Source organism: Cupressus sempervirens, chromosome 7 (genome assembly GCF_028749045.1).
Source record: "Cupressus sempervirens isolate cs-2001-9-10 chromosome 7, ASM2874904v1, whole genome shotgun sequence".
Lineage (NCBI taxonomy): Eukaryota > Viridiplantae > Streptophyta > Pinopsida > Cupressales > Cupressaceae > Cupressus > Cupressus sempervirens.
In genome coordinates this window covers 64,228,652-64,254,472 of record NC_143124.1, presented here as the reverse complement: position 1 = coordinate 64,254,472, position 25,821 = coordinate 64,228,652, and the positions used below count along the sequence as shown (strand labels likewise).

At 35.1% G+C, this 25,821-nt stretch overlaps 1 protein-coding gene across 1 annotated transcript; it reads left to right on the top strand.

Moving 5' to 3' along the window:
- The first annotated feature begins 7,648 nt into the window (after positions 1–7,648).
- On the top strand, positions 7,649–8,137 carry LOC149545495 (putative disease resistance protein At4g19530). Its single transcript, XM_089793780.1, has one exon. It carries the CDS (start codon positions 7,649–7,651, stop codon positions 8,135–8,137), a length of 489 nt encoding a protein of 162 aa, XP_089649906.1.
- Positions 8,138–25,821: the final 17,684 nt, after the last annotated feature.

Below are 25,821 nucleotides of genomic sequence, written 5' to 3'. Positions count from 1 at the left end.
AATGTTTAATTTGAGATTTTTTTTTAACACTATGGTTTTGGTATGATATTTTCACTTTGCACAGTTTCAAAGAAAGAAACTAATAGTAAGAAGCACTCGAAAACTATAGTCTCCTACCTTATGGTAGGTTACTGCCTTATGGCAGGGACTAATAAACTAAGGTTTGGTTGGTAAAATATGACTTTATGATTACTACTTTGATCAGTAGCTATCATAAATATTTATAGACAATTAAAATAGAAGTGCTGTAATTTTATTACTGTACGATATGACTTTATGATTATTACTTTAATCAGTAGTTATCTTGAATATTTATAGACAATTCTAATAGAATGTAATTTTATTCCAGTGCAATATGCCTTTATGATTATTACATCAATCAGTAGTTGTGTTGAATATTTATAGACAATTTTGATTTATGTCATGTATATTTATTATGTTATTATCATTAAAGAAAAATGCCCCTATTTTACTCATTCATCCTTATCAAAATGACAAGATTTACTATTTATCATGGCCATTCTCTAATTCTGTAGATGTCAGTATGCTTTTAATTGACGAGAATATAGATCTCCTGTCTTTATGGACATTCTGATTACAATGTAGAGGTCATTAAAACTTGTACTTACAGATGAGGGCCGAGGTTCATGAGGGAATCTTGAAAAGCTTCACCGTATGAGGAACATCATAACTCTTGCAACTTGACTTGTCATTGTTACTACGTTTCATGCTGATTTGCTTTTAAGGGTTCAAGATACGATGACCTCAGAATTTGGAAATATATAACTCGGAACCATTTAAGACTATGCTCGATTGAAAGCTCTTCCAAAATATTCGATACCATTTTCTTTTTTGACAACTAACAAGCAAACTACGGAGCCGTAATCTCCACAAAATCAGCATTTGGCAGAGACTCCTGCTACACGACAGTCATTGTATTCACAATCTTTGCCAAGTTCTTTGTGCTGCTTTTTAATTAAGATGTCATGCCCAATTACACTCGTGCCAGCAAGGAGGATGTCTATTTTGAGCAGCTCTAATGGTCCAATCAATAAAAGCAGGAGATACTCATGTTGCATAGTGATACAGTTCCTCATTGTCCAAATCGTGGTATTAATTGTGCACCGATGCTTGCGAACAATAGAATATTTTTCATTCTACATACGATTCTATCTATGAATGCTGGACTATGAGGATTTAATTATGCGCAACGATATAATACAATCATAGCATTGGGTTTTCAGTATCTGGCTGCATATTTGGAAAGTGCCATTGAGTCGAGTTTAACTATTTTTCATTGCATAGACATTAGGAATGTTGGAAATAAATGTCAATGCCTGCAAGTTGTCCTCAAGCCCCATGCCCATCTACCCTGTCAGGTCATCGCAGACATTCATGGACGGCATGCATTCATTTTGGTAGGTGAGATTTTGAATTTGAACGTTGAGAGGGAAAATGGAATGGGACAAAAAGGAATGTTATTCATTCATTCATTCATTGGAGAGCAGATCAAGTAGATCAGATTAGAAGTTGCAGAGAAGAGTAGTGGAAGAAGATCAACAGATCCAGTCATCAGAGTACAAAGAAAGAAGTTTGTTTATTTTGTGCCTGCAGTTGTACGTCTTCTCTTTGATCATTCTGTAATTTTATTATTCATTGGATTCGACCTGTGAACCAGTGATTGCTCTAGGCATTTTTTGTATGCAGTCATTAGAGCTACAAGTTTAAAGTTTGAAGTATTGAAGTTGATTCAAGTTTTAGGGAAAATTTAGGGTTTTCTGGTTGAAGTCGAATGCTCCCAGATCTTGTATTGTTTTAAATCAAAAGTTAAATACTAAACAAGCAGGCATACTCGAAACTATTGTTCTTCCTCTCTACATTGTATTTGAGAATATCTTTGTTGAATATTTTTAGTTCTGAGTCTCTGGTTTTAATCGTGAAAAGTTTCACGTGATATCCTGGTCGCTCGGCTTGGTCCCTGGTTCTCCACAGTGGAAGCTAAGCTCACTCGACACCTTCCCTTGTCAAGCTTTCCTCTTTGTGCCGAGTTCACTCGGCACTTGTTGCCTGTCACTCGGCACCTTCATGTGCCGAGCAAGTGCCGAGTAATTTCTGGCACTTGGCACCTTCTTGTGCAGAGCACTTTTCTTAAGTCCCAAGGAACCTGCCACTCGACACATTTACATGTCGAGCAAAATTGGCACTCGGCAATTGTGAGTGCTGAGCAAAATTTTAGGGTTAGGGTTGCAGTTTTAAGTTGTGAGTTTGATTTTAATCTATATTTCTCACATGGTATCAGAGCTTTGAGGCCCCACATCCAAAGTGAGTTAGGGAATTTGTTTTTTCTTGGGATATTTATCATGGTAGAAGATGCAAGAAAGATTTGACAGTAGCCACCATCATTTAATGGATAGAATTATGATACATTTGCAAAGAAAATGAAAACCATTATGGTTGCAAATGATTTGTGGGAGTTTGTGGTCAATGGATTCAATGATGTGACTGATCCAACTTAGTACGCTGCCCTCACAAATGCACAGAAGACTCATTTGAAAGAGTCAAGGAGGAAGGATGCTAAGGCATTAAGTTTGATTGAAGTAGCAATGATAGAGACAGTATTCCCAAAGATTGCAGCAACAAATTATGCAAAGGAAGCATGGGATATCCTTGAGATGAACTTCAAGGGGACTGATAAAGTTCGTACTGTAAAGCTACAGAACATAAGGAGGGATATTGAGAACCTTCAAATGAAGGAGAATGAATCAATTGTAGACTTCAGTTCAAGAACCTCCAATGTGATTAATCAAATGAAGTCAAATGGAGAAGACTATCAAGAGCAAAGGATAGTGGAGAAGATATTGAGGAGTTTACCTCATAAATATGACCATTTGGTCATGACCATAGAAGAGGCAAAAGACCTCATTATTTTGACAATGGATGAGTTGATGGGTTCTCTTCAAACCCATGAGTATAGGATCAATAGATCCACATCTTCTTCTATCCAAGACCAAGCATTCAAGGCTCAGTCAAATCCAAGAGGAAGGGAGAGAGGAAGAAATGGCTTAGGCAAAAACTCCAGAGGCAGAAGCCGAGGTAATGGAGGACAAAGAAATGCTGTAGTAGAAAGCTCAGGAAGAGTAGATGGAGCAAGTACCTCACACAATACTTCAAGAGGAGGTAAGAAAAATTACAACTCAAATAAGATTAATGTAGAATGCTACTACTGTCATAAATATGGGCATTATACAAATGAATGCTGGAAGAAGAAAAAAGATTAGTCAGGATAAGAAAATGTGGCTAATGTGAATATGGGAAGTGAAACCATTGCCTTCATCATGTGTAATGTTGGTGAAGAAGGAAGCCCTGAGCTTTGGTACCTTGACAGTGGATCTAGCAACCACATGAGTGGTAATGAAACCTTGTTTTCATTCATTGACAAGAGTTTTAAATTAGAAATTAATATGGGTAACAATGGAACCCTACCAGTTGTGGGAAAAGGATCTATTATGGTCCACACCAAGAAAGGTGAGAAAAAGGAAATACAAAATGTGTATTTTTCCCTTGGTATGAAGCACAATTTGATGAGCATTGGTTAGCTCATTCAAAATGGATACAAAGTGCTAATGGAGAATGATAGGTGTATCATTCAAGAAAAGGATGGGAGCAATAATTTACTTGCGGAAGTTCAAATGACCAAGAATAGAATGTTTCTCTTGAGGATTAAGACATGTTTCTCATCTCAAATCAGCGCTGCACCTCCCACACAATCAGCTCTAAGGAGTGTGATAGAAGACTCCTCACGGCTATGGCACCTTAGGTATGGTCATCTTGGCTATGTTGGTTTAAATTTACTATCAAATAAAAGAATGGTAGAAGGTTTGCCATGTGTAGGAAATTCTTGTGACAAGTGTGAAGCTTGTATTTTGGGTAAGCAACATAGGCTTCCCTTTAATTCTGGAAATTCTAGGAGGGCTAGATATCCATTACAATTAGTGCATACTGACCTAGTCGGTCCTATGCAAGTTACTTCCATTGGGGGGAGTACTTATTTTATGACATTCATTGATTATTTCAGTCGTAGGACATGGACGTATTTCTTAAAGAACAAATCTGAAGCATTTGATAAATTTGTAGAATTTAAAGCCCAAGCTGAAAGAGAATGTGGACACTATATTAAGGTCCTTAGATCAGATAGAGGAGGGGATTATACCTCCAATTCTTTTGTAAATTTTTGCAAGAAACATGGCATAAAGAAAGAGCTTACAGCCAGCTATACACCAAAGCAGAATGGAGTGGCTGAAAGAAAGAATAGGACCATATTTGAAATGGCAAGGAGCATGATGAAAGAGAAAGGTCTCCAACCTAAATTTTGGGGAGAGGTTGTCGCAACAGCAGTTTACCTAATTAATAGGTGTCCTACAAAGGCAGTCCATGACAAAATTCCAATGGAAGCTTGGTCATGAATAAGATGGATAGTTGAACACCTAAGGGTGTTTGGATGTGTTGCATATGCACATGTGGGTAAAGAGCAAAGGAAAAAATTTGATGACAAAGGTGTGAAATGCATTTTCACAGGGTACAACCCAGAATCAAAGGCATACAGATTTTATGACCCATTGAACAACAAGATGATACTTTCAAGAGATGTGGAATTTCTTGAAAATCATTTTTTGTATGGTTCAATTGACGAGTCACTAAGCACTTCAAGTAAAGTGCCAATTATGAGTGAAGAAGATGCTGATGAACAAAAAGAAGAAGGAATAGATAGAAGAAAAGGCAAGCAGATTTAGACAGTGCCGAGCTCCTCTAGGCATGATCGAGTGTTAGTGTCGAGTACTAGTGAAGAATGACCAAGTCGGCAATGCAGCAGCAATGAAGATTCTAATCCCACACTCTCCTCCCTGTTACCAAGAAAGACCAAGACTCTTAGGGAGATATACCAAGATGAAAGGTATGAAGATTATGATGAGAGTGTTAATTTTGCATTATTTTCTCATAGTGATCCAATATATTTTGAAAAAGCTATTAAGGAGAAGAAATGGTGTAATGCCATGGATGAGGAAATAGATGCCATAGAAAGGAATGAGACATGGGAGCTAACTGAATTGCCTCCAAAGAAGCAAGTGATTGGAGTGAAATGGGTCTATAAGACCAAAAGCAATACTGAAGACAAGATCAACATTGATAGGCATAAGGCTACAAATAGCAGCATGGCAGAGATTATGATGAGACCTATGCCCTAGTTGCAAGAATGGAAACTGTGTGTGCTGTCATAGCAATTGCAGCTCAACACAAGTGGAAGGTATTTCAAATGGATGTGAAGTCCACCTTCCTAAATGGTGTACTGAAAGAAGAAGTGTATGTGGAGCAGCCACCTAGTTATGAAGTTGTAGGTGAAGAGAATAAAGTATATAGGTTGAAGAGAGCTCTTTATAGGCTCAAGCAAGCTCCACGAGCATGATACAGTAGGATAAACTCATATTTGATGAGCAATGGCTTTAGCAAAAGCAATGGTGAGCCCACTCTTTACATCAAGGCAACAGATGGTAATGTATTGATTGTTGTCTTGTATGTAGATGATTTGATTTTTACTGGTAATGATAAGACTCTAATTGGTGACTTCAAAGAGGCCATGAAAAGTGAATTTGAAATGACAGACCTAGGTCTCTTGAAATACTTTCTAGCCATAGAAGTAAAACAAATGCATAATGGCATCTTCATCTCTCAAGAAAAGTATGCAGAGAAGATCTTGGAGAGATTTAATATGTAGAATAGTAAGGCAACCCCCACACCAACAGCAATAGGTCTGAAGTTGAGCAAGGAAGACTCTAGAAAGAGAGTGGATCCAACACTATACAAGAGTATGGTTGGAAATCTAATGTATTTGACTGAAACTCGGCCAAACATAATGCATGTAGTAAGTTTGATTGCTAGATTTATGGAAACACCAAAGGATTCCCATTGGTAAGCAAGAAAAAGGATCCTAAGGAATGTGAAAGGTACCAAGGGATTTGGGATTTTATATACTGCAAATGATGATTTCAAGTTGGTTGGTTACACTGAGAGTGATTGGGCTGGAAGTTTAAAAGATAGGAAGAGCACTTCCGGGTACATGTTTCATATCGGATCTGGTGCAATTTCATGGGCATCCAAGAAGCAACCTATTATTGCTCAATCTACAGCAGAGGTTGAATACATTGCAGCAAATGCAGCATCATGTCAAGCAATTTGGCTAATGAGGATCTTGACATATTTGAATGAAAGGCAAGAGGATGGAACCACAATTTATTGTGACAACATCTCATCAATTGCATTGTCCAAGAATCCAGTCTTCCATGGGAGAAGCAAGTATATAGAAATCAAATATCACTTCAGCAGAGAGTTGGTGGAGAATGGGGATATCAAGATGATTTTTTGCAAGTCTGAGCAGCAACTAGCAGACATTTTTACTAAGCCATTAGGCATTGGAACTTTTGTGCACCTAAGATAGAGTCTTGGTGTAGTTGATTTGGATCAATAGTGATCCTTGTTTGTGGGTCTCAGGACAAAGGGGGAGTGTTGGAAATAAATGTCAACGCCTGCAGGTTGTCCTCGAGCCCCATGCCCATCTACCCTGTCAGGTCACCGCAGGCATTCATGGATGACAAGCATTCATTTTGGTAGGTGAGATTTCAAATTTCAACGTTGAGAGGGAAAATGGAATGGGACAAAAAGGAATGTTATTAATTCATTCATTCATTAGAGAGCAGATCAAGCAAATCAGATTAGAAGTTGCAGAGAAGAGCAGTGGAAGAAGATCAGCAGATCCAGTCGTCAAAGTGCCAAGAAAGAAGTTTGTTTATTTCATGCCTGCAGTTGGACGTCTTCTCTCTGATCATTCTGTAAGTTTTTTTTTCATTGGATTCGACCTGTGAAGCAGTGATTGCTCCAGGTATTTTTTGTATGCAGCCATTAGAGCTACAAGTTTCAAGTTTGAAGTATTGAAGTCGGTTGAAGTTTTAGGGAAAATTTAGGGTTTTCTGGTTGAAGCTGAATGCTCCCAGATCTTGTATTGTTTTAAATCAAAATTTAAATATCAAGCAAGCAAGCATACTCGAAACTATTGTTCTTCCTCTCTACATTGCATTTGAGAAGATCTTTGTTGAATATTTTTAGTTTTGAGTCTCTGGTTTTAATCGTGAAAAGTTTCACGTGATATCCTGGTCGCTCAGCTTGGTCCCTGGTTCTCCACAGTGGAATTCAAGCTCACTCGGCACCTTCCCTTGCCGAGCTTTCCTTTTTGTGCCGAGTTCACTCGACACCTGTTGCCTATCACACGACACCTTCTTGTGCCGAGCACTTTTCTTAAGTGCCAAGCAACATGCCACTTGGCACATTCACGTGCCAAGCAAAACTGGCACTCGGTAATTGTGAGTGCCGAGAAAAATTTTAGGGTTAGGGTTGCAATTTTAAGTTGTGATTTTGATTTTAATCTATATTTCTCACAAGGAAAACAATCACCTTTTCACCAACTCCATACAAATCATTGGCTACTTCTTCGTGTGGTGCACCATCTACGTCCACTTCAAATCTCTTCCACATCTTCCCTATAAATTCCATGGAGTTTCTATCGTCCTCCTCCTCTTTATTCAAGAGAAGTCCGGATACGATGCCTCGATTTCCATTTGCTGTTGGCATTGATCCATCTGTTCCTTGTTATGATGCCTTCATCAGCTATATCAACTCAGATGCCCACAACACTATGGGCATGATAGTTGAGAAGATGTTACAATATCTAGAGTTGAACGTTTTCCTAGACTCTGGAGTTATTCCATTAGAACCGGCCAATCCTGCCAGTATAAAAGAAGCCATTAGTAGTTGTTTAGTGCATGTTGTCATCATCTGCAATGGGTATGCCAAGTCACCCTCTTATTTGGCTGTGCTTCGGCTCATGCTGAAACAAGGGGCAAAGGTAAATCCCATATTTTACAATGTGGTCCCGTCTAACCTTCACTCCATTAAAAATGGAGTATTTGCGGCTACATTTGCTGCACATGCAAATGACAACAAGTACATAGACAAGCTGAAAGGATGGATAGATGCCCTTCATGATGTCTCCTTGATCCCTGGTATACAATTCAACTCACGTAATGGGTAAGCCTCTTTTATGCTTAAATTGATTTGTAAATCTTTATTTATATTTTTAAATTTGTTCTCACCAATGTATCTTTAAGTTATTTGCGCTAAAACTAATTTGTAAATCTTTATTTTCATTTTTAAATTTGTTTGTAATTATCATACATTGAGTTGTTTTAAAAATTTGTTTGTGATTCCTAACTAAGAAGGTTTATGAACAGGGACCTTGTTGCTTTATACACAAATGCTGTGGATATGGTGATTAAAGAAGTAATCAAGGCTAGAAGTAAGCTAGAGTTAAAAGTTGTAGAACATCCAGTTGGTCTCGATAGACTCTTATATATATATATATATATATATATATATATATATATATATATATATATATATATATATATATATATATATATATATATATATATATATATATATATATATATATATATATATATATATATATATATATATATATATATATATATATATGTTGTGGATATGGTGATTAAAGAAGTAATCAAGGCTAGAAGTAAGCTAGAGTTAAAAGTTGCAGAACATCTGGTCTCGATAGAATCTTTATATCGAGACCGGATGTTCTGCAACTTTTAACTCTAGCTTACTTCTAGCCTTGATTACTTCTTTAATCACCATATCCACAGCATTTGTGTGTATATATATATATATATATAAAGAGTCTATCGAGACCAATCGGATGTTCTGCAACTTTTAACTCTAGCTTACTTCTAGCCTTGATTACTTCTTTAATCACCATATCCATAGCATTTGTGTATAAAGTATCAAGGTCCCTGTTCATAAACCTTCTCAGTTAGGAATCACAAACAAATTTTTAAAATAACTCATGTATGGTAATCACAAACAAATATAAAAATGAAAATAAAGATTTACAAATTAGTTTTAGCACAAATAACTTAAAGATATATTGGTCAGAACAAATTTTAAAATAGAAATAAAGATTTACAAATCAATTTAAGCATAAAAGAGGCTTACCCATTACGTGAGTTGAATTGTATACCAGGGATCAAGGAGACATTATGAAGGGCATCTATCCATCCTTTCAGCTTGTCGGTGTACCTGTTGTCTTTTGCATGTGCAGCGAATGCAGCCGCAAATACTCCATTTTCAATGGAGCGAAGGTCAGAAGGGACCACATTGTAAAATAATGGATTTATCTTTGCCCCTTGTTTCAGCATGAGCCGAAGCACAGCCAAATAAGAGGGTGACTTGGCATACCCATTGCAGATGATGACAACATGCACTAAACAACTGCTAATGGCTTCTTTTATACTGGCGGGATCGGCCAGTTCTAATGGAATAACTTCAGAGTCCAGGAAAACGTTCAACACTAGATATTGTAACATCTTCTCAACTATCGCGCCCACTGTGTTGTTGGAATCTGAGTCGATATAGCTGATGAAGGCATCATAACAGGGAACGGATGGATCAATGCCAACAACAAATGGAAATCGAAGCATCGTATCCTGACTTCTCTTGAATAAAGAGGAGGAGGACGATAGAAACTCCATGGAATTTACAGGGAAGACGTGGAAGAGATTTGAAGTGGACGCAGACGGTGCGCCACATGAAGAAGTGGCCAACGATTTGTATGGAGTCGGTGAAAAGGTGCCTTTCGCAGTGAAAAACATATAAACACGACTCAATGCCCTTTTCCAAATATGTAGCCAGATACTGAAAACCCAATGCCCAGATTGTATTATATTGTTGCGCGCAATTAATTCCTCATAGTCCCGCATTTATAGATAGAATCGTATGCAGAATGAAAAATATTCTATTGTTCGCAAGCATCGGTGCACAATTAATATCACGATTTGGAAAACGAGGAACTGTATCGCTATGCAACATGAGTATCTTCTGCTTTTATTGACTGAACCGTTAGAGCTGCTCAAAACAGAGGTCCTCCTTGCTGGCACGAGTGGAATTTGGCATAATATCTTAATTAAAAAGCAGCGGAGAACTTGGCAAAGATTGTGAATACAATGGCTATCGTGTAGCAAGAGTCTCTGCCAAATGCTGATTTAGTGGAGATTATGACTCCGCTGAACAAGTCGAATAATAGAATAATAGGAAAATAGTACTAACATAGCCTTACCAACATATGCTCTTCAGTGTGAGGATCCGATTCACCGACCATAATGAATATTAACGACTGGATACTGCGTTCTCTCCCTCTCCCTGATCGACCCTGGGGTGATAATCTGGGGTCGTGCTTATACCGACCAAACTATAGATCCGTCCGTGGGAATGAGCTATCACTAAAGAGACCAGATGCTCCAGAGACTGTCCTCGCGACCAGAATCTATATCCTCAATTGAAAAAGCACTCGCCCACGGTAGGCCTATCTATCAATGGGGCGCGAGATGTGGTTGGTTCCAGGGAGAGGTCAGGCCTCACTCATGTAGAATGGCTTGTGGTTGGTATAAGGCGTAACTATTGGCGCAGGCTAAGGGCCGTGGTATCCCCTAAGAAAGAGTCACGTGTGGGCCTCGGGTATACCAACCAGTTCTGAAAGATGGAAGTAACAATCATAAAGGCATATTGCACTGGAATAAAATTATATTATGTTAGAATTGTCTATAAATATTTCAGATAATTACAGAGTAAAGTAATAATCATAAAGTCATATAGTACATTAATAAAATTACATATGTCTATCAATATTTAAGATAGTCACTGATCAAAGTAGTAATCATAAAGTCGTATTGTACCCACCAGACCTTAGTTTATTTATTATTATTTTTGTTATTCTTTTTTAAGAATAACTAATATTATGTGTTCAGATCAAGTATACTTTAACCCAGACCTCTTAGATGAGAGACTCACAATTTACCATTGTGTTGTAGACTCTTGTCTAAAAGAAAATATTTATTTTATGTATAATATTTTATTTTGTATTAGTAAGAGGATTAAACCAAGATCATTATTATTATGTGTTGTAATTAATAATAACAATTATAACTAAGCCAAATAAATTCGAACAAAAGACCTCTCTTATAAGAGGCTCACAAATTATCCTTATGTTTTAGGCTCTTGTGTACATGTAATGCCTTTTTAATCCCACCACTATTTTATAATAAATAAAGAACTTAAAAAAGTAAAGAGATATAAAAAGATTTAAGTAACATTTCCAAATTGTTGTGTACCAAAAATAATAGTAAGGAGTTTTAGCTCTCATTCCTCAACATACCACTACTATTCCTTCCATATTAACACTTACAACATTTTGTAAATGTTAGTGGTTGAAATATATGATTTTTATTGCAAGGCCTACATATATATTTAAATAGCACTCAATATTTTTTAATGAATGGGAATTTATATTAGAAAATAATTGTGACCTAAAAGGGCTAGTATGGTTTTGAAGATGATTAAAAGATCACTAGGGAAGATCTAGTCAAAGATGAAACCCACACACAACCTAAGCAAATATAGGGTTGGTTTAGAAGCCTCCACACTCCTCCAAGTTTTTCTATATGGTTTGGGAAGCATGAAGCTTTGAAGATTTGTGTGATTAAGCTAGTAGAGTGTAAAAGAAATCATTGGTTATGTGACCTTGTATTGAAAGAAGAATGTTGGATAGAACTAAGCCAAGACAAGGGTATGTTACCTAGTTGACACCCATTTGAAAAAACTTGGATATTTGAAGACCTGGAATAGAAGACAAGTAGAAAGCACTTCCTATCAATGCATATTGAATTCAATGGGAACTTGATGAGTTAGATATTGATAGCATTATGTTGGTTTGATTTTTTTTATATGATTTGATTAAGTATTGAGATCATGTATAAATAATTTATGAATCTATGAAGTGAAAAGATAGTTGGGTTGGTGAATGAAGAAATTAGTATTAACCAAGCTACTAGAGTTCTCACTAAGTGCATATTGAGAAAGTAAAGAAATGATAGTTTTAGAAGAGCATGAATAGTGTTAATAAAGCATATTAATGACTAGAAAAAGGGTGGTATTAACTGAGCAAGGATAAGGCATAACAATTAATAAGAGATTCAGTTAGAGGCCAACATGTGATAAAAATAAAGATTGTTTGAGATGTTTTGAAGATAAGGATAAAGTTAGTTATGAGATCTATACATTGAGAAATACAAAGGACATCTAATGAAGGAGATGTAACAATTTTAATTTGAGAACAAAGTTGAAGGTGAACTAATGATATATGAGCATATATATTTAATGAATTTGAGTAGGAAGATGATCACATGGAGAAGATTCATTCAAGGAAAAAATAATTAATGAGATAAATAAGAAAAAGTTTTATATTTTTTAAGGATGAATAAATTTTTCATTGTTGTTGCTCAAGTGGAGAAGAAAGTTGATATCTAGAGGATAACCAAGAAGAACTGCATTTTCAAGATCAAGCAATAGAATTGCTAAGTAGACGTGTATGCAAATGGGTCATCTAGAAGGTAGAAAAAGGAAGACAACTGATGAAAAAAGTAAAGAGGATGAGTGAAATAGAGATGTAAACAGGAAAAGGCAGTTCTATTCTAAATAAAACATTTCATTGTTACTCTCTAACCATTTTAGTGGAAAATATCTTAAATAAGTCGACCTAAAAAGTCTTATTTGTAAATCCACTATGTGGTCACATTCTAATGTTTTATTATTCCTTTAAGGTTAGCCACTATAGTTATTTTAGGAGTGATAAGGTCTAGATGATCTTTGTTTAAAATCCTTTCTCAAGGTCACACTACCAATGTGTATGTAACCTTTAACAAGGTTTTCTTGTAACAATGCTCACTTCAGAAGAATGAAATTTTTGGGTTTCTCGTCTAAGGTGTTATTTTCCCTTAATAGTGTTTTCATGTTAAAATACGTGTGTTAAACTATGTGAATGTTTATTTTCATTTTTACTATTTATTCCTACAACTTGATATACACAAAAAGGTTAATATGATATGAAGTTAATATCTTATTGGAAACATTAAGTTGAATGTTATTGTGAAGTTTCATTGATGTATCTAGCTAGCAGATTTAAAGTTTGAATTGTCAAGTTTTTTAAAAGTGACCAAAGGCTAATAGCATAATTTGTTATAAGTGATTAAATCCCCCGCCCACCCCCCCAACTCTCAATTAATAATAGAAAATTGTTCAAGTTTTCCAAATTGTGTAAACCCTAGTTCTAGAGTCTTATCTAAATTATCTTTTCTAGGTATTCCCTAAAATCCTCATTTCTAGTTGACTCTAACATGCAATAAATAGGTTTGTATATCCTCATCATGTAAAAAGTCATCTAGGGTCAATAAAAATGAACTCTTAGGGTCAAGTTCCATAGAAATAAGAGAGTACTTTTTGAAGTAATATCATGGTCTTTTCTTAATCATGCATAAATGTAGCTTATTCATGATAATGTGCCTTCAATAAAAATTTCATTTTGGAAATATAAGCAACTTTGCAAGGATGTAAGAACCTAATTTTGATCTGAATAGTATATCCACTATTTTTTTTAGAAATTCACTCACATCACTATTTCTTCTTTACTCAATGATCTATGTAGTCTCAAATAGATTGAATGATGAAAAATAACTTAATTTTTTAGTTTAAATCCTTAGCAAAAAACTTTTTCGTAAATGTGCTTAGTGAAGGTACATAAAGATGATGTAGTCATAGGACATGCTAAGGAATTGTAGTTATTGTGATGTCGACACTAATAAGACTCAGAGGTTTATTTGGTGTTATTTCTCTCGAACTTATTTCTATGGGGGGTTTGGGGGCAACGTCCCCATGACATGGTCGAGGGGAAGTGCCCTAGATGCACTCCTTATTGCACTATCAGGTGGGTTCGAGGGGCAACATCCTCATAGGAGATTTTGCAGGCAATGCCCGTGAAGCCAAAAATTACCTTATATTATAAAAGGTGTTGGCTACTATTTTTTCTTCTTCTATTGGACTACTTATTCTAGCCCTAATTTTGTAAGCAGAAAAGCTTGTATAAAATAGCTTAGGGATCAGGATTTCATAATGTACGGTGATATTGTATCGTCTTGTGGTAGTATTGAGATATAAGGGATTGTGGATTTTATTTTGGGGGATGTAGCCTAGGGATTAGGTGAACCACATTAAGTCTTTGTATCTTGAATTCTCTTCTATGTGATTTATTATGTTTTGATATTGGTTATATTTGCCTGTAACTATTATTTCTATCTATGGTCAATCCTAACAAGTGGTACAAGAGATAGATTGTCATTATTTTTTTAGCTAGACCATCATCATTTTTTAGCTATCCTTTGTAGAAGGTCTCATAGTTGAGTGGAGGTGATGGAAGACTAGGGTAAGCTAGAGCTTGAGAATTTTAATGGGTGGAATATTCAGTTATGAAAAATGAAAATGGATGAAAATCTTTATCAAAAGGATTTACAAAAGCCATTAGAAGGAAAAACAAAGAAACATGGAACTATGATAGATCAGGATTGGGATATTTTAGATAGAAAGGAACTTGGAATCATGGTTGGCACCATCAATGAAATTTAACATTACAAAAGAGTAGATGATGGAACAATTGATGCAAACCATAGGAAAAATATATGAAAAGCTCTCTACTTCAAATAAAGTATTTCTCATGAAGCATTTATTCAATATAAAGGTGGAAAAAGGTTATTCTATTGCAAACCATTGAAATGAGTTTAATATGGTTGCTAGTTAGATATCTTATGTGAATATCAATTTTGATAAATAAATTAAGGTTCTCTTGATTTTTTGTTCTTTGCTCAAATGTTGAAATGGCTTGGTAATTTTTGTGAGTAATTCTATTTCTAGATCTAATATCCACAAATTTGATGATGTGATTGGTTTTATTCTGAGTCAACAAACTCATAGGAAGACCTCCAATGGATCTACATTAGGAAGTTCTTTGAACATACAAAGAAGAGGTAGAATAGCTGAGAGACAAAATAGTTCTAGAGATTATGGAAAATCAAGAGAAAAGTCAATGGGAAAGAGGTCTCAATCCAAAGGACTAAGAGATTGTTGCTACTATGGAAAACTAGGGCATAGGAAGAAATATTGTTGAACTTGAAAGAACAATGAAGGAGGTAAATGTGTTAATTAACAAATCCAAAGAGGACACTTTTTTTCTTTCTTTAGAAAGTATTGACGATTCTTGGGTTTTAGATTATAGGGCTTCATTTCATTCTACATCCCATAGAGGTTATTTTACTGATTATGTCTAAGGGAATTTCGGGCTTGTCTATTTTGGGGATAATGAACCTTGTCAGATTGTTGGAAAAGGAAAAGTTAAGATTAAGTTGTCGAAAAAAAATCATTGGCTAATAAATGACATAAGAGATGTTCCAAATCTGAGTAGGAATTTAATTTCAGTAGGACAACTCAATGGTGAAGGTTGTGTAGTTACTTTTAATAATAAAAATTTGAAAGTTTGAAAAGGTTCAATTGTAGTAGAAAAATGTTGTGAAAGTAGGCACCTTATATATTTGTACAAGCCATACTACAGGATTACTTTAATTGTCTTAGAGAAAAATGAATGCTCAGAAACAATCATTGTAGTCAAGTAGGGAGAACAAACTGTTAGAATCTGATAAGATTAATAACCCAGAAAACTAGTGCAAAGAGTAAATATCTAAACTATGAATGCAAATGATACAAAATCAAAATAGCATCATAGAGTTAGTCTCCAAGAGAGTAATGCAAATGCTGGAAACAAAATAACATTAAGAGGATGCAAAAATAAGAGATGCAAATACAAGCCAGGTAGCATGCTTATATAGGCTAGGAAGAGGGAGGAGGTGGCAACATCAACCAATGAGGAGCAACCATCTATTGGACTAAAGATAGCAAAGTATCTTCCCAAGATAGCTAATGGATGCTCACATGTAGGAAGGTGACACCTCACAACCATTCACCTAATAAGACATGCTTTATTAACCTAAGCGAGATTATTAAAAGTGTAGGAAAAACCTATCAAAATAGGAAAAATAAAAAACTACACTAACACCCCCCCATAAGCGAAGCTTAGGTGAATGTAGAAATGGGTCCCGGCAAGTCAAGCCTGATGAGGTACCCATGTACATAAAATTCCCCCAAAAGAGAGAGAAAAGATACTCCCCAAAGAAGATTAGGACTCCAAGTGAGAGGAAGAGGCCCCCCCAAAAGATGTAGCATCCCGCACCTCCAGCAAAGCTTGCAAATTTTGTCCGGTAGATCCACTTGCATCGAACAAGTTTTCTTCCCTTAGGAAAAAGGACAAGATCCCAAGTGTGGTTCCTCATCAAGGAACTATACTCTTCCTGCATAGCTGTATCCCACTCAAAAATACCAGAAGCCTCATGAAAGGATTGTGGATTTGAGGCAGTAGCAATGAAGATATGTAGAGCATCCTGGAATTGTGAACGAGTCTGCTTGGTGTCTGATGGATCCCCAACCCAATCACCTGTAAACTGCAAGGTCTGTCTAGCCCAAAGTGGACCGAAAGATGGAGAATCTAGAGGAGAATCATCAACCTGTAAATGATGACTAGGAGAGGAAGGAGGTGAGCCCTCTGAATCACTCTCTGCATCAAAAGTGGAGGTAGAAGACTGCTCAAGTGAATCTGACCCATCAGAAGATCTATCATGTATTCCAAGTGACTCCAATGTCAAAGTAGAAGGCAACCCTGTGACCATGCTTTGTTGGTTAAGCTGATGCAAGTAGTGGAAGCTAAGATGGCCAAACCACTCATGCCATAATCTGCTCACATCATTAAAATGAGTGAGTGAAACAGTCAAAGGAGGATCAGGAACAAAGTGAGAAAACATATAGAGTCGTGACTGATGATCTGCTCTCCCAACTGCAACTGTAGAATCATTGTGCAACTCACATATCTCCACTGAATCAGGAGTGAACTCAACCTGCTTGCCTAAACCTGTGTGAGTGATCTGGTGTACCGATTGGAGATTAGTTGACAATGAGGGTACATAAGGAACATCATGGAATGTACCATCCCCCACATCAACAGACCCTCTCCCACACACCTCAACAAGAGTGTTATCACCCATCAAAATAGAAGGCATAGTACACGGCTCCAAGGATGCAAGTTCTTCCTTAGATGAAGCCATTTGGTGTGAAGCACCCGAATCAAGAACCCAAGTGGATGGTGAGGAATCAACTGCAAAAAGGGCTTTGCCCTTTCCTTTCCCCTTGTTGTTTTCTTTTGCCTTGTTAGACTCTTCATTAGAACTTTGTTTGATAGACTAAGGAACACTAATATTATTCTTCTCAAGAATGTATGTCAAGTGATCAATTTGTTTCTTCAAACATTTATGTTCATCATGACCAGGTCTTTTACAATAGGCACATTTAACCTTTTCTTTCTTAGGCTTATCGCCCTTAGAGGATGAGGTATCAATAGTTGCTTTTGAAGAAACTGGCATTTGATCCTTCTTCTCCTCGCTATTCTTTTGTTTCTTGTCCTTACTATTGTTGTTACTACTTTGTCCTTGTTGTTCTTTTGTGCCTTGGTTGGCAGCCAAGGCATGTGACTTAGAGGACTTAAGAATGCCCATCTGGATTAGCTTGTCTTGTTCTCGAGTGAGATTGACAGCAAAATCATCTAAAGATGGCATGGTGAATTGAGTACCAAGTGCACCCTTAGTAGCATAGAAGGTAGAGACAAACACAGAATATTCTGAACTTAGCTTAGAGAGAATACTAAGAATCAATTTTTCATCTTTCTTTTCAATTCCACATTGTTTTAACTGCAACCTTAGTGATTTCAATTTGGTGAAGAAATCTTGGATTGTGTTGAAATTGCCTGGACTCAAACTTATTAATTCATTGTCCAATATATGACCCCTCATTGAATCTTGTGTGCCAAATAGTGTTTCTAGCTTTGTCCATACTTCATTTGGTGTATCCAAAGACTCAATGTGAAATAGCAAGTCAGGAGAAACAGACAAACACAATATTCCAAATGCCTCATCACATTTGTTAAACCACTTAGGCTTATCTTCATCTTTAGCAAGTTCAGTTTCAAGTCCCATAGTTATCCTATTTAATCTAGCTTTCTTTAAGTGAATTCTCATGCATGATTTCCACTCAAAGTAATTGTATGGAGTTAGGATGGGTATATTTGTCTGATCCATGATGAAGAAATGCTAAAAGGAAGAGAACCCAACCACGACAATGCCCCCCCCTTTTTACTCAATCAAAGAACCCCCTCCAAAGAAATATGATTTGGCACTTTATTTTAGTGCATTTACAACTACCACTAGAAAGAGATACTTAGTGGTCTTGATTTCAATGCATTACAAACCCTCATGAAGAGCATATGCTAAAAGTGAAACTTGAACACAATAATCAAGGAAACAAATAGCACCACTGCGATCTACTCAAAAAAAGAATCGCCTCGATACGAGGTCGTATGAGAAAGTTATGATCCTCCGAAGTTTCCAAAACGAGAACTGTGCACAGTCACGACTGAAAATCTGCAATTTCTGAAGAATTCATGCATGAAAATCAAAAAATAACTCCACTAGTGGATAGAGCACAAAAAAATAGCCAAGTTCATAACAAGAATCATCAAAATTGGAGTCCGTATGAGCAAGAACGAGACATTTGAAAACTGCATTCAAATCTGCGGCTGCCAACAGAGAGGGGTATGGCTGTAGGTTTGCATGCTCGATTATGAAAAATATATAGCTTGCATGCAAAATCTAAAAGATACCCAGATGGTTTTTCAGGGCTGCAAACAAAACCCAGAAAGTGTTTTTCTTGCTGATGAACAGAAGATGTTGCTATAGTGTAAATCAGACGCCTTTAATAGAAAAAAATGGCTCCAAAAATCAAAAAACGACCTCAACAACCAAAATTTGACATGCAAATGCTGGATCAGCTTCTCAAGTCCATCAATGGCATGCTGGAACCTGCAAAACTGATTGAAAACTCCAAATATGCAAGTTGGTTGTCAGATTTGAGATTGAAACCCCAGAGAAAAACTGTTTTTGTCAAAACTTTTCTGATTCTCAAGATCATCCAAAGATGCAAGAGAAGAGCATACTTTGTTTTTCAAAAAACTACAATACAGTTCATTTGCCCCCCTCGAATCTCTCAAATAAGGAAACTAAAATCTACTCTTGCACATAGAAAAGCTCTGATACCATGTTAGAATCTGATAAGATTAATAACCCAGAAAACTAGTGCAAAGAGTAAATATCTAAACTATGAATGCAAATGATACAAAATCAAAATAGCATCATAGAGTTAGTCTCCAAGAGAGTAATGCAAATGCTGGAAACAAAATAACATTAAGAGGATGCAAAAATAAGAGATGCAAATACAAGCCAGGTAGCATGCTTATATAGGCTAGGAAGAGGGAGGAGGTGGCAACACCAACCAATGAGGAGCAACCATCTATTGGACTAAAGATAGCAAAGTATCTTCCCAAGATAGCTAATGGATGCTCACATGTAGGAAGGTGACACCTCACAACCATTCACCTAATAAGACATGCTTTATTAACCTAAGCGAGATTATTAAAAGTGTAGGAAAAACCTATCAAAATAGGAAAAATAAAAAACTACACTAACACAAACAATTGTTGTAGATTTTGATACAGTGTTATGGCATTGCAAACTTGGGCACATGAGTGAGAAAAGTGTGAAATTAGTTCATTCAAAGAAATTTTTACCAGGTATAAAACGTGTCAATATGGATTTTTGTGAAAGTTATGTAAATAGAAAAGAAAAGAGAGATAGTTTTCTGAAGAGTGGGAAGATAAAGAAAAATTAGAAATCTGAGCTTGTAAAAATAGATGTATGGAGACCAACTTATTTATCTTCCCTTTGGAGCTCTAATTATTATGTTACATTCATTGATGATGCAACTAGAAAAGTACAGTTTTATTTTCATAGACAAAAAATTGATGTAAATTTGTAACTTTTAAGAAATTGAAATGCTTAGTTGAGAATGAGACTAGTAAAAAGTTAAAATTTCTCAGATTTGGTAATGGTGGTGAGTATTGTAGAAAATAATTTGATTATTATTTCTCCAATAATGGTATTTGTAGAAAGAAAACTATTCCAATGAATTTATAGGAAAATAAAGTGGATGAACAAATGAACATGATAATAATGGAGCGTGCAAGGAGCATGAGGTTACATGTTAGGCTTCCCTTAAATATGTGGGTAGAGGCTATCAATATTGCTACATATTTAATTAAAGAGGCCCCTTTACTTGTTTGGGTTGTGATATTCTAGAGGAAACACGGATTGGGAAAAAGTTGAGATATTATTTCCTCAAATCTTCAGTTCTTAAGCATTGGCACATATAAAATCTAAAAATAGTACCAAGATAGAAGCTAAGTCAAATAAATATGTATTTTTTGGATATGGCATTGATGAATTTGGTTAATACGCTTTGGGATTTTGAAAATAACAAAACTGGAAGAAGAAGGGATGTCATAATCAATGAGAAATTGTTGTACAAAGATCTACTGCAACAACACAAGGAGAAATGACTATGTAGTGCTAGATAATATTCCAAAAGATGATGTTTGAGGAATCCCTCATGGTTTACAACAACTACAAAATAAAATACCATTCACCCCAGTGAATGTTAGACACTCAACAAGGCTAAGTAGACCTCCCTAAAGATTTTTTTACCTCTTTTTACTCTATTTTACTAATAGATGCTAGTGAAACTAAATGTTATGATACAATCAGGTAGGTCGATAAAAGATTCAGTGGGAATCTATAATGAAAGAAGAAATGGACTCCTTGCCAAAAAATTAGAGATGGGGTTTATGCAAGTTTCCTATAGGTAAAATGGCTCTATAGAATAAATGAGTTTATAGGTTGAAAGAAGAATATGGGGCTAAGATATGATCTAAAGCTTAGTTAATGGTAAAAGGATTTGCACAGAAAAAGGGCATTGATTTTGATGAGATATTTTCTCTTGTTATTAAAATGAGTTCTATTTGTATTGTTTTAAGTATTGTGGCTACTAAAAAAATTTATTTGGAGCAACTTGATGTCAAAACAACCTTTTTTCATGATGATTTGGATAAAGAGATATATATGGCATAGCCATAGGGATTTGAGGCCATACATAAAAGTTTATATGGCTTGAAGCAAGCATCTCAGTAATGGTATCTAAAATTTGACAGTTTTATGTATGAGCATGGATATAGTAGGTCTCATTGAGATTATTGTCTTTACATTAAGAGGTTAGATGATGAAAACTATATTATTTTATATTTATTTATAGTTGGTTATAATATGGATCACATTAAGGGGTTAAAAGAATAATTAGCACATTCATTTATATGAAGTATTTGGTGGCAGAAAATAAAATCCTTTGTATAAAAATTTACAGGGATAGGAAGAATAAAAAATTGACATTATCTTAGGATAATTATATTGATAACGTGTTACAAAATTTCTCTATGGATAATCCTAAAGTTGTTAGCACACCTTTACCTATTTATTTGACGTTGAGTAAGAAAATGTGACCAAAGATAAAAGATGAGGAGGATAAGATATCCAAGGTACCTGATGCTTTAGCTATAGGAATCTTGATGTATGTCATGGTATGTATAAGGTCAGATATTGCACATATAGTTGGAGTCATTAGAAGGTATATGAGTCATCTAGGGCTTGATCATTGGAAAGCAGTCATATGGAATTTTAGATATTTGAGAGGAACATCTAGCAAGTATTTATATTTTGGGGGTTTTACTACTAATTTATAGGGATATTTTGACTTATATTTGGTAGGCAATATTGATACTAGATAGAGTACAACAAGTTATCTATTTACTATTGGTGAGATAACAATGAGTTTTATTTCTCAATTCCAGAAGATTAATGTTTTATCCACTACAAAGGTAGCCATGGAGATGATATGGATTTTTTTCTTCATGGAAGAATTGGAATACCCATAGTGGGATAATTATTTTTTTCTAGATAGATAGAGTGTCATTCATCTAGCAAAGAATTTTTCTCTACATTCAATGACAAGATACATATAGTTGCATTACCATTTCATTCAATCAATTTTAGATGATGGACAGTTAATGATCAAGAAGATACACACAAATGATAGTCTAGTAGATATGTTTACTAAGGAAATAAAGAGGGAGAAGATGAACACCTCTTCATCTTTAGTTGGTCTTCTAGAATGGAAAAATAAAAGAAAAATAGAGTCGAGGGTGGTTTGATATTCCAAAATAAAAGCTATCAACTCCTCTCTTTTTTTTCTAATGGATGACTTATTCTAGCCCTAATTTTGTAAGTGGGAAAAGGTTGTATAAAATGGCTTAGGATTATGGATTTCATAATGCATGGTGATATTGTAAGAGATATAAGGTATTGTGGATTGTAATCGCTAGATAATAATAATATTTGTGGACATAGCCTAGGGATTGGCTAAACCATGTTAAATCTTTGTGTCTTGTGTTCTCTTCTATGCAATTTATTATTTTATTATATTGGTTATATTTTCCTATAACTATTATTTTTGTCTATGATCAATCCTAATATAAGTGACCTTTTATATCATTGAAGTAACATCTATGAATTGAGATACGTGATCATTTATTTCTTGTACACCTATTGATAAAATTTCCCACTCAATTCATCAATTTTTTGGATAGGTAATTTTATGGTGAAGTCATTTGTTAATAAATATAATAGCTGTAGGTTGAAGTTGAAGGTTTAGTGCTAAGCATTGCATCCACTTTGTTCTCTTTATATTCTTTTTCCTTTTCCTTTAATAATTTCATGTTATCAACACTTCCTTCTTTCACACATGTCATTTTGTTATTCTCATATTTTGTACCACTAATATTAATATTTCTTTCTTTTGTGGTGGGAGTGGACACCATGGTCCCACTTTATAGTTTAATTTTAGATGATTGGCTCCAACTCCTGCTGGATAAACAAGAGGGAATGGAGAAGAACAAGGGGAGTTAGTTCTACTTTTTTTTTTTCAAGTTATAGGACTTGGACCATGTGGGTTCAATTCATGGTACTTTTATGGACTCTTTTTTGTTATGGCTATTGTATATTTTATGGTATATATTGTCTATAATTTATTTTCTCATCATTGGGATACACTAGTGTGGGAGTTTTTGAAATTGAAAAGGGCCATTGGATAATGTTGGTTTCACCCAACTTTTAGCTATTTTGCAACATTCTATTCTCTAGTTCAGTTCACATTTTTGGCTTCTTTTAATTTCAAAAACATTAATATTTCTTCTTCCACCATAATTATTCTTTCTCACATTATGTTTTATCATTGTGTTCATGAATCTGTCAAACCTAACTACTCTAGTCATATGCCCCAAAATTTTACAAATACAGAATGTAATAATTGTGTTTCGATACCTTGTCCCAACTTGATTAACTTGCAATCTATAATCTTTGGCTATCTATCAAGAAATATTGCATTTGTAGGATATGACACTATTTATTTTTATTAATAAGGGATGGTTAGGCCCCTAAAACTTGTGACAATGAAAATTCCCTTAGAGATCAACATTATAATAAATAAGAAACCTAACAAAGAAGGAAATCCTCCAAAGCTAAGTCAAATGAGTTTTGTAAAGGAAACAAAAACCTTATAGTAGTGTTTTTAAAGGACCCCAAACCTTAAAGTATTATCCTAAAGAAGCCAAACCATTCAAGCCATCTACAACCACCATGACCTCCCAAGAAATACAACTACTAACTAGAAAATTCCATTTAAAACTTATAGTAGATGCTTGACTAGCAGTATACAAACAAAACTACAATGGATCATCAGGTGACTACATACTTCCTTGTAATACATCTCAAAAAGGATCTTAGTCCAATATAGAGAAAAAAAACCATAAAAAAATTACATAGCCACAAAATAATAGAAGTTAACCAAAATATTTGAAAAATATATATATAAACCTAAGCTCCAATTAAGGACAAGACTTTCCTAGAACTTGATCAATGGGAAGAAAACTAGAAGAATCTCGTCAAAATCATACTATAGAGAAAATAAACACATTTACTTGTAGTGTTATCCTTCACCACCAAAATGTATGACATAAAAGAGGGAGCCCATGGCAATCATAAATATCACTTTACAAGAAATAGTCATCCCAAGGACATTGTAGGGAATCCTAGAGGAGAACATCAACCTAGCACAGCACATAATTGTGTCTGAAAAATCCTAATAACTAAACTACTTAGAATATCAAGAGTTGATAGTTTAAGTGGTCTTTGCTTACCACAAAATTATAAGCCTCAATCATCCTTCATTTGGGATCAAAACTACTAAAATATTGTAGTCTTTAAGATGAAACCATCCAAGAAAAATAGTCTCCCAATAGGATCTCATTGAAAGATACAAGATGTCAAAGAAAAAATCTATAATAGAGACATTTAGTATTGGAACTACTAAATGAAGCACCCAAAGAAAATGTTGAGGTAAGAGGCCATTAAAAAAATGGAACTACTCCCCTACAATCATAAAAAGTTAGTCAAAACCCCTCTTAACTAGATAAGGATCATTGACAATAAAAATGATGAGGTATCCCACCAATAACCACTAGAGAAAAAGAGCTTTAGGCCCCTTATCAAAGTCCACTTCAAAGAGAAATACTAACACCTCAAGACGTAGGGATAAAAATCTTCAAAAGACCTCAAACAAGGGATAGACAAAAGGAGAACACATTACGGCAAAGGTCATAGCTAAAGATAGGGCCAAAAAGATCCCATAGTTTTCTCTCACAATCTCTCCCACACTTCCATCACTATTCACAATCTGCCTCCCTCAACTCAACTCCCTATATCCCACCAGAGCCCTACATTAGGACTTTCTAAGGAAGCTAAAGAAAATATTCTCAAGAGAGAATATAGTGTTTCTCCTAGCTAAATAGTGGTGCACAATACTACATAGGGAACACGATTTAATTCCTACCCATCCAAAAACCTTACCAAGAATAAATAGGACATAACCATAAACAACATCTTTATACAAGAAATGAAGGTCCAACCTATGCTAGTCACTATCAGGACCAACATGGAAACTTTTTCTCACATGACACTATTATTTATGAAATTTTTCAATCCCAGACATTTTCTTGTTTTCATGTTAGGTATTTCATTTGTTTCCACACTACATTTATGATTAGGCTTCTGGCATAAATGTGATTTATATGCATATAGAAAAAAATATCAAATAAAGGGTTTTGTATCCATGCTACATTTTCCCATATTTGTTGCATATACATAACATCTTCCTTTCAATAATTTATTTTATTTTCTAGGTCACTCAATCTGATTTGATTTTTTATTTGGTTCCTATTCAGGTTCTACCTCAATAAATATATCAAACTCCTTAGAAAATTCACTTCTAATATATCCAATACCTATCATGTTTCCTTTAGGTTTATGTGTCGCTGATTACTCATCAATTCGGTCAGTACTTAATTGATGATCTTATTGATGATCTTGATCAACTTAATTGATATTACTTCAAGTTCCTACTTAAGTGCTTGATTTTATTTCTTCAATTTTGTAGTCATAACTCAATCCTTCATCTACTCAACTATTTGTTTATTTTTTCTCTCTTGAATTATCAATTTGTTCTTTTATATTCTTGATATAATCTTGTGCATATTGATTTTTAATCTTTTCTTCTCATGCTCTATGTAATATAATTCAGCAAGTGTAGATTCATAGTTTATTTGCA